The 10,844-nt window shown below is 40.8% G+C and overlaps 1 protein-coding gene across 1 annotated transcript; it reads right to left on the bottom strand.

The window, feature by feature from the left end:
- Positions 1-5,799: 5,799 nt before the first annotated feature.
- On the bottom strand, positions 5,800-7,416 carry LOC111872760 (E3 ubiquitin-protein ligase SIAH1B). Its single transcript, XM_033754828.1, has one exon. It carries the CDS (start codon positions 7,245-7,247, stop codon positions 6,468-6,470), a length of 780 nt encoding a protein of 259 aa, XP_033610719.1. The 5' UTR covers positions 7,248-7,416; the 3' UTR covers positions 5,800-6,467.
- Positions 7,417-10,844: the final 3,428 nt, after the last annotated feature.

Here is a 10,844-nt window from a genome sequence, read left to right as displayed (position 1 = left end):
GCCCCTTCTTGTTGTCATATAGCAACAACGACATTAGCTACGCCTTTGATTGATTATCACTGTAAGTAACTCTAATAAGTTTACAGCACAACTAAATTAATGCGATTGGCCATGTTTATTGGACACTTCACGAAGCGAGTCTTCTCCTAGACACGGTCCCAGAAATCCGGTAGGCACCAAGAAGCATTACCACGCTAAAAAGCCATTCATCAAAAGACGCCGAGTTCTCAAAACAGAGGGACGTTTGCTGTTTAGTACAACACAGTAAACAAGATGGATGACAGGTCATTTAGGAAGTGAGAAACGAAGGGAAAATAGGTAAGAAAACTGAGGGAAGAGGAGGTGGTGTGCAAGCTCTTTATTATTTTCGTTATTCTAACTTCCTGTTATATTACAAGGAAGCTTGCAGTTTCATGAACACCATTTCTACGCTTTGCTACACTTACAAGCTTCGTTATTGAAGCATAGACCATAAACTGTAACCATACAAAAATAAATAAAAATATTGATTTTCTTATTCGTGTTAAACTCGTGACATTACGACAACCATTAGCAGACAGACATGAGGTAGTTCGTATCGGGGAAAATTTTTTCTAAAATCTGTTACAGTTTATACAGCCTGGAGGAGTTCGAATGGGCTGGTTCATGTATTCGTTTTTTAACGCTGGAATAGTGAGGTTAGGTTCTGACAGTGATAAATTATTTACTGATCGACCTCATCATCAACATCATCATCATCATAGATTAAGCTCTTAGCCTGTTCCAGTTACAAGCATTAGAAATATTCTCTCTCACTGTCTCACGTCCATGGGATCTTCTAGCAGCTTCGGGGGTTCTCTCTCGTACATTCTCTCAAAATGTTCCAACCATTTGTATTGACTGTTTTCTATTGTTGTGTTGATATCTGCTGTTCCCAGTTTCTCTCAAATATCATCCATACGCTGACCGTCCGTCATTCTGTATCCTACACCGCCCTCAGAAGGCGCGCTGTTCCCATCTCTTCTTTCATTAATGTCCAACATTGCATTTCATATAAAAACAAGTTCAGGAAGAACTAATCATCTGATTCCCATTTATGCGACACGGACCGCATAGAAAATGACGCGTCCAACAATTCTTCTATTGTTGCGCGTGCATTCTTTACCGCGGTGAAGTTTATTTCGATTTGTTACTTATCAACGATACGCGGGGACACACAGACTGTTGGGAGGGATGTATGAAGTACGCAGTTGAGATGGGGAGCCGGGACAGCGTAGTCGCTATAGCGACTGGATACAGGCTGGACAACTGAAGGGTCGGAGTTCGAGTCTCGGTAGGTTCAAGAACTTTCTCAACGTCGTTCAGATCGGCTCTGAGGTTCACCCAACCTCCTATCCAATGGATACAAGGTACGTTTTCCTCGGGATAAAGTGGCCGGGGCGTGAAGCTGACCATTCACCTCCAGCTAGTGCCGAAGTCAGGGAAAATTTGGATCTATACATTCACTACCCCATACGCATTCATGGCGTAGTGCTTAATTAGTTAAGCACAAGGAAAATTTTACCTCTTACCTCTTCCTTACTTACTTATGAAATTGAGCACTTCTGTAGGAGCCGCCAATTCTGCAGCTACTCAAGAATTTCCCAGCATTTTATTGAACCCGAAGATTCAGTACCGTGTTCACAAGAGCTCTTCACTGGTCCCTATTCTGAGCCAGATATATCCAATCCATACCATCCCATCCTATCTCTCTAAGATCCATCTAATATTGTCCACTCACCTACGCCTTGCTCTTCCCTGTGGTCTCTTTCCTTCTGGCTTTCCTACCAATATCCTATATGCATTCTTCGTCTCCCCGATTCGTGCTACATGCCCTGCCAACCTAATCCTCCTTGACCTGATAATTCTAATTATACTTGGAGAAGAGTACAAGTTATGAAGCTCCTCATTATGCAGTTTTCTCCAACCTCCTGTTACTTTATCTCTCTTTGGTCCAAATATACTCCTCAACACCCTGTTCTCAAACACCCTCAGTCTATGCTCCTCCTTTAATGTCAGAGACCAAATTTCACACTCATACAGAACCAGAGGCAAATTTATAGTTTTGTATATTCCAATTTTTATGTTTTTTGGACACCAGACGAGAAGACAGAATGTTCTGGACTGAATTGTAGCAAGCATTACCCGGGTTCAATCGCCTCTTAATTTCCTCCTGAATCAGGTTTCGATCTGTTATCGTTGTTCCCAAATATCTGAACTGTGCCAGATTTTCAACACATCTGTTTCCTATCTTTATGTCGTGATTTTCCCTGCATTTTGGTGACGAGACAGTAACATATACTTATTTTACCTCTTCCTGGGTTGTGAAATGAATCTTCTACTGAGACAATTTGCCGAAGTGGTAACGCATCTGATTTATGTTTGGGAGGGATCCGGTTCGAATCTCAGCTTCGAAATGGACACTTCTAACTGAGGATTTTGTTGTTTTATGCAGTTCCTTCACACAACTGTCACAATAATACCTCGAATTAGGCCAAGCCTACTGCCTTTCAAATATTTTCCAATTCACTAATAATCATACCACTAAACTCTTCTTCTTCTTCTACTTCTACGACTACTACTACTACTACTACTACTACTACTACTACTACTACTACTACTACTTCTACTACTACCACCACCTTCATAGATTACGTTGTCTGGCCTGTGACCATTCAGAATTAATTAATTCTGAAATATGAATTTTATGGACAGTTTTTTCTTTAATTCGCTTAGTGGGGGTGGAGTCCAAATGGGTCCACTCGCAGGAAGCCTGGTAGAAGATTCCCTTGCAGATCATACAGGACCTCTATTTAACCATTCTAAGGAGACTGCAAGCCAGAGGTTGTCCTACACCATATTAGTCACGGTAATGTGTTTTTGTTGGGTGTTTCCATATTTTTGTCCATACCTGTATAAAGTATATAGTAAACTCATAATATTGCGGGTAATTTTAATTATCGTTACACACTTTTAAAGAAAACCCCAAGGTACTGACAAATGCAAAATCTAGAGCAGTGTTTCAAATTGTTTCTCGAATTTTAGGCTGAAGATCAATGTGTAACACTTGTTTGCATGTTTTCCGTGTATTACGAGCGGAACTGTTATTGTGCCGTGCACACGTGAGCGCACTCCTCTGAATTTCAACATTTCAATGCCTGAGACTTGAATTAGATAAATGAAAAAGAAAACAAACCAAGTCTTTCCATGCTAGATAAAAATGTTTTGATTGAAAGGGGAGGTCTCGCTTTCACAAAGCATCATTTATTCTCAAAGGAAGTTATCTGATGTAAAAAGTAGTGCTGTAATTCAATATATGGCTTTAGAATTCGAAATACTGCTCTTAGAATTCTTCGAACCAAACTTCATATATAAAACAGGAAACGTCAGAGGAAAAATGGCCAAATGGACAAAGAGATGGACAAGCNCCGGGTTCGCAGGAGCCAGCCACTGGATCGTATTCTGAGCCATGTAATTTCATTCGAAACCCTCACATTCTATTTCTTCGAGATACATTTTAATATTATCCTCTCATCAACACCGAAGTACCAAAGTCTGGGTGTAACGCTGTAGACTTTTGTTCGAGAGATGCTGTGTTCGAATTTCTGCCAGAACACAGGCTATCCTGACTGAGGTGTCTTGTGGTTTTCCTCAGTCACTCCAGGAATACTTAATTAAGGCCACAGGCGCATCCTTCCAAGTTATTTCCAAGACGTAGCACACCTATCATACTACCACCCGATGCTATATTGTCTTTATACTAAAAAAGGAATCACTAATGACCCACGGAATAAAAAATCTAGGTCTTTCACATGGTCTCTCCCCTTCATATTCTCCAATCAAAATTCTGTATGAATTTCCCTATAGGGTGTGAAGCCATCTAGATAGGTCCCTCTACCATTTTTTAAATATATTTTCATACATCAAAAATATTTGTAAAAATTTGTAATGCGCTCGATTTTCCAGGTATGGCCATTTCTATAATGCGAAAAAACGCGTTTTCTGCTGGAATGGAGGTTCGCGTTATCTCCAATATCTGGATAACTATTGAAGCTAGAGTCTCAATTAAAACCAATTTGTTCCTTATGATATGTACTACAATTCATATCATTACAAGGTTTTACTCAGTTCACTTCCTGTAGGTGTAATTAAGCTTGAATCTTACCTATCGATTTTGGGAATTAAGCTAATTTTGACCTTTAAAAACCAATGGAAGGGTAAAGTATTAGGTGTGTGCTTTCTGCCCTTTCTTGTTGCCTACATGGGGAATATAGTCACGTAGTTTTGAACTCCGTATCTATTTTCGAAATTTTCCAGGAGCTTCTGAACTTCGCTCTGCACCCAAAATCGACAATTTAAACATCTCATATCTCCGCCGGGGAAGTTCCGAAAATTTTATAATTCATAGTAAATAATGCTCTGTTCTAGAGTGATTTGGATTTGAAATTACAACTTTGATATTCTACTGATAGCGAAGTTGTGGGCAGTTTCAATTTTACTAAAAAAAACTCAATATCTGAACAATTGACTTACCTGCATCCTTGGTATTATTTGTGGGTGTGTTGGACGCTCGACTATTTATTAGAACCAGTGAAGACGACGACCGCCTCTGTGGTTCCTGGCTACAGACCCAGAGGTCCCGGGTTCGATTCCCTGCACTACCAGATTTTCTTAGAAGTTGTGGGTTTGGAACGGGGTCCACTCAGTCCCGTGAGGATAATTGATGAGCTATTTAAAGGAAATAGCGGCTCCGGTCTAGAAAATCGAGATTAACGGCCGTGGCGATTCGTTGCGATGACCACGCGACAACCTCTATCCACTAAAATTACCACTACCTTCGCCGACAAGCGGCCGTCGCTGGGTCGGTATAGTGTGCTTGCGGACCAAAAGCCAAGGAGTAACGAAGATGAAGTACGGGTATCATGAGATAATTTGCGCTAATTTTCGATGTTGTCATATACCGGTGATATTATCGCTATTCGATATAATGGTACCTTTACACAATTTAATATCGGCACTTTCTCCTTTGAATTTGTCGAATAACGTGGAGATACCTGTGATACCGAGTGAAGGGCCACAGTGTTGCGTAATTTAACCGGTATTTAAATCGCCTGTGTACAACGAAAAACCTGTGGCGTCTGGTTATAACTTATAGAGGCCACATGATGCGTATTCAACAAACCGAAATACAAGAGGAAATCATACAGCTTTCATTCCTGTTGCAAATGTTTTTGCTTCTACAGTACCGTTAGCATTATTGCTAGTATTTTGTTTTACTTCCCTGAAGAACTTGTAACTTAAACTTACGGTTACGCTAAACAGAATTTCATTCAGAATCTGCGGGTGTGTTTAAGACACATTTCAATATCAAACTGCAGATAGCTTGCTCAAAATGTTACCACCCTCAAACCGAAAGGTAAATACAGATATCGGGCCGCGTCCTGTATTTCCTTTACATTCATCTAAAAAAAGGGAAGTTTCCATGTTTCAAGATATACTACTTACCTTACACTACTTCTATCTTCCACCTCTGAAGTTCGCGCATCCCCCATGCTGTTATTATTACTTACTGCAGGAAGTTAAAAAGTACTGCATTTGAGTGACCTCAAACAACAGAATGTTCACAGCACATTTCATGAAAATTGGTCAGCTGCTTCCAAAGGTCAAAGGGGAAAAATGGCATGCTGATCTCCTTACTTCACTTCATTTCAGCACTAGAGGGAAGCATTGTAGAAAGTGGGCATGTGTAGATCAAAATAAATAAATAAATAAATCTTGTAAACTTCAAAAGTTTTATATTCAGTCTAAAGAAGAACATTTCCATTGCTCTCACACCAAACAGTGAGTCATATTCACTTTTACAGATTTTGCTACCATCACAAATAAACCACTGCTTTTAATGGCGACTTTCATAACTTACGAAGAGCTGCAACAAATGCATTAATTTAGCAACTGTAATTACATCTGCAAAAAGAAACTCAACAATGTTATTTAGTGTTTTAGTAGTGCTGAATTTTAAATGTGGTACAAAATAATGTCTTCCTGTAAAGATTTAAACACAGTAAATTTACATGCAGTTCTTTCATTATTTCAACTCTCTGTAAACACTGTTAATAGCCATAGATATACATATAGATATGTAGATATATAGATTCAGGTATATGTACATACTGATAGAAATTAATTCTGTATTCTTGTGTCACTGTATATTTACAATTGGTGAACTACAGTATCTGCAAAAATATGCTACCTCAATCGCCAACTGATCACCTTCTCTTGTCTGTGCAATGCTATAACTGTTTGCTTGATATCAGAACCCGTGGGCATACCTTCCATAAATATACACGTACAAAAATATCAAAAAATAAGACTCATGTTGCGTACTGTGTACCAGTAGGCGATACTATTAATACGCTGGCAGTGATCATCAGCTCCAAAGTATGCCAGTCTCAGACCATACAAATTGACACATGGATGCGCAGGATGCCATCATCTGCAAAAAGTCGGGCAGTGTAGCCGTCAAATTGAAGACAGTCCGAGTTCAGGATTATTATGGTGACTTGTTCATGGATGGATTTTGGTGTTTCTTCCAGTGTCAAACGTCTTCCGTGGCCATTCAGTTCTAACTTATATGCAAATTTTTTAGTCTGTTTCCTTGTCCCAATCAGTTGTACTATAGCAAAGTAATGTTCACATACATACCACTTCACTCGTTTCTCAAGTAGCAACCTAAAATGGTGGCCAAAGCATGACTGCATCATGACCCAGCTCCTATCTTCTGTCAGATTGGTGTGTTTTGCTAGAAATACAACATCCTCTCCTTGAAGAGTTGTGATTGATTCATGAGACATCATAAGGTGAGGCATCACCTGCTTAAGGGAACCTTGCCACTTGCAACAGGCCCCCCAGCACGGACAGGAGTATGGCCGATATTCACACCCTTCTTCATGTTCCTTCCTCTTAATGCCTAGAAGGGCTACTGCGCGGCAAAATATTGAATAGTTGCATGGGAGCTTAAGAGTGTTTGGAGTTTTCTCCATTGCCAAGTTCCGAATGTTTCCCAAAGCTGCCGTGCACATTGGACAGTGAGTCAACTTGGGACGACATTCGGTGCAAATCCGGTGTCCATTATGACACTGCAATATTGGAGGTAGAAAATAATCAGAGCACACTGGGCACATGTAGAGCCCTCCTTTGGTCTCCATGGCTGATGTACTGTTATGATCCATCTGCGGAAATCGAAGCCCTCACTTTTACCTGCGAACAGAGAAATAGAAATAAATATCGTCAGGTTATTCTGGAGGCACATGAAAAGCTGGAAGCTAGACATCAGACTCAACTATAGGAACGCCTCATATCTGTGATGGATTGTATGACCAGTCACTCCGCCTACCTCTACTGGTGAGCATTCCTGGCTGAAGAGCGATAATTAGGTAACTCTAATTACCAGTTCTCGAAATTGGATCATATCTACGAAAATCTCAGAAAAATTGATTACCTATGATTCCAAGAAAATATGCCTATTATTTTAGCACGTCTATTTCTTCTCGTCCAGCCGGACATAATGTTAAGAAAGCAATTCCTGGATCGTAATTAAGAATGAAAAAAGAACAGACGGAGCAGACTCGTGCAGCTGTAACGCTCTAAACCTGTATGCTGGAGGTGTTGGGTTCGAATCTGGAACTGAACACCAGCTGTCCGCACTGAAGTATTTCATATTTCTTCTCAGTCCCTAAAGGAAAATGCTACTAGTGTACCTGGATCAGGGTAAAGTTTTCTTCGTTTCTAACACTTTCCAATTAATTATTCGTTAAATCATTCCATCGCTTGATCCCATAGCCTATAGTCTGAAATCCTACAGGCGTCGTTAAACAAGCTACATAAAACAATAAAGTGCACATACGAGATTCTGTAAATAGCTAACTTGATCCAGCTGAACCCAGTCCACATCCTCACACCCTGTTGCTTTAAGGTTAATGTCAATATCTTCACGTGTTACTGACTGGACACGAGGTCCGATATGAGCATCGAATGTACTGAACAAATGACATTTGTAACTACAAATAACTGCAACACTTTCACTATTCTGTACCGTCTAGAAATAACTGCAGTCTTAAATATATTGTCGCTCCTTGTGTATATAACGCGCGACAAATAACTTCACGCCGTCTTGGCAATAGTAATTTTATTCCACTCGCTCTTGCAATCAAACAATTTACAACCTCACAATTACTGCCATCGGCAGTATCACAAATACTAGACTGCAATTAACTGGTTACTCTTACTCTAGTAACTGACTCAATACTCACTACTCCCGGACAAATCACTCACTAGTTACTGAATACTGTTCGATGCTCCTTATTTAGCCTCGGCACGGACAACGCAGAAAACAATTACGTAACAGGTTCCACTGTTGCCTGACGCCGTGTTTACAGGTTGCCAAGCATACCTGTCGAGAGTTGTTTACTGCTCTGTAGCAACCGCGGCATCCCTTGTTACATCACCGCGGAAGTAGTTGCCTGATGCAGCCGCTCCTCTGCCACGTGACCAAGCTTTGCGCACTGATGGACGGAGTGGGAATATGTGACGTCACTCGCGAGATCACCTAATTCACGCTACCCCCAACTCCCGCTACGCCATCCATGTCACAATACGTTATATTCTCACCTCACTGTTTGTAGTAATCGCTTCCGGAAATGGTCATTGGGCTCGTTGCTTGCTCTCTCTTCCTCAATTGCTTCTGTGTCTGATCTTCTTCCGCAGCTCGCTTTTATACTCCGCAAAAGGCACATGTGACGTCACAGTACCTCTACAGTTTGCATGGCAGAGGTGAGGTCTGCTGCCACGTCACAGTGCCACGTCGCCGGGAAGTGTTGCTAGCAACGCATGCCTTATAGCGTTTTAAGCGTTATGTAATAATATTTTACTTCGACCAAGTAAAATTTTGTACAATTTATCACGTCTTATAAACTTGTAACATGTCCCGCACATATCACATACGTGTATATGTGAATGCCCTAACAGTATCAGATGGAGGGTGTGTAGTTATGCAACACGCAGCTCCTTCTGGCCTTCTTGTGTTTATTTTTAAGAAATAGAAATAATCGTTTGCTTGGAGACGAAAAATTCTAATTCGCTTAGTGGGGGGGTGGAGTCCAACTCCACTGATTGACATATTGTAGCATGCACCGGGTGATTATGATGATGGAGAATTTGGTGACACTAGAGAAATACCATATAAACAAAGTAAGTAAGAGGGGCCTGCACATGAATGACACACACATAGAAACACACAATCCCATATTACAGACATTACACGAAATCTATACCGACTAACGGTATTCCCCCTTCCCATTTCCCCTTCCTCACCTCCACTTAACAACATAAAACACAGCACACAATACACCAGACAGCAAACGTATTAAAGACGAACAGCGGCACACACACACACAGGGAGCCTGCACAGAGTAAGTACACACAGCAGTATAAAACATAGGAATAACATAAGAACATAAGATATTAATACGAATATTTGTGTATTACAGATATATGAGAAGGGTGCTGGAAACAAGAAATAGCCGCTACAGCATATAGAGAGCAGGCATTCCTATGATTTTAAAAATCTAAATTTTGAATTTTAAATTGGAATTATGAAATCAAATTGACGAGCGTATGTTGGCGAAATTTTAAACAAAACGTAATTGACCAACTGGTGTTTGTAGATTTTGGATAGTGTGCAGTGCAACTTCTACGTAGATACACCTGATGATGGCCAGTTACGGCCGAAACATGTAGTGTGGAGGAAGAAGAAGAAACAATGAACTACAACATTCACGAGGGTATTTGTATTATTACAAATAGAAGTGAATAGTGCAACAGGATGCTAAAATATAATATAGTTATAGTATGTATTTTTATTTTTCTCTGGATGAACCCCCGGAAGAAATATTGTCGATGTTTCCCGGAAGAGCCCGAAGATGGCCGAAATTGGCCGAAGTAGACCTAAGTTGCGGCCAGGCCAGGGATCCCAGCAGAAGCGATTATTCTGTTTCTCAGTTGGATGCAGGACTCGGTTGAGTCGCTATAACTGCGTCCGTTGTCGTCTCCGAGGTGATAACCGCTCCCACCCTGTCCATAGATGTAAGTAGGTCACCGGAAGCTAAATACAGATATCAGGCAACGTCCTGTGTATCCTTTACACTCATCTCAAAAAAGAAGTTTCCATATTTCAAGATATACTTAGGCGAGTCAAATGAAAAACTTAAACATTTTTTTAGTATTATTTATTGTGCACAAGTAAGCTGTATCACTTTTCAACATAATCTCCCCCAAGCTCAATGCAAGTCTTCCAGCGCTTACAAAGTGCACGAATTCCTTTAGAAAGAAATTCTTTTGGCAGTCCGCGCAACCTCTCATGCACCGCGTGGCGTACCTCTTCATCAGAACGGAACGTCTTTGCTCCCATTGCTTCTTTGAGTAGTGCAAACATACGGAAATCACTTCGGGCAAGGTCTGGTGAGTATGCCGGATGAGGAAGACACTCAAAATGCAGGTCATTGATTGTCGCAACTGTTGTACGGACAGTATGGGGCCTTGCATTGTCATGTTGCAAAAGGATACCTGTGGACAGCAATCCAAGTCGCTTTGATTGGATTGCAGGCCGAAGATGATTTTTTAGGAGATCTGAGTATGATGCACTGGTGACAGTGCTCCCTCTAGGCGTGTAGTGCTCCAAGATGACGCCTTTTTCGTCCCAAAAGAGAGACAGCATAATCTTCCCTGCTGATGGTTGTGTTCGAAACTTCTTCGGTTTTGGAGATGAGGAA

The sequence above is a fragment of the Cryptotermes secundus genome, unplaced genomic scaffold (assembly GCF_002891405.2).
Source record: "Cryptotermes secundus unplaced genomic scaffold, Csec_1.0 scaffold4101, whole genome shotgun sequence".
Taxonomy (NCBI): domain Eukaryota; kingdom Metazoa; phylum Arthropoda; class Insecta; order Blattodea; family Kalotermitidae; genus Cryptotermes; species Cryptotermes secundus.
The sequence above is the reverse complement of the archived record's forward strand: the minus strand, read 5'-3'. Positions and strand labels throughout refer to the sequence as shown.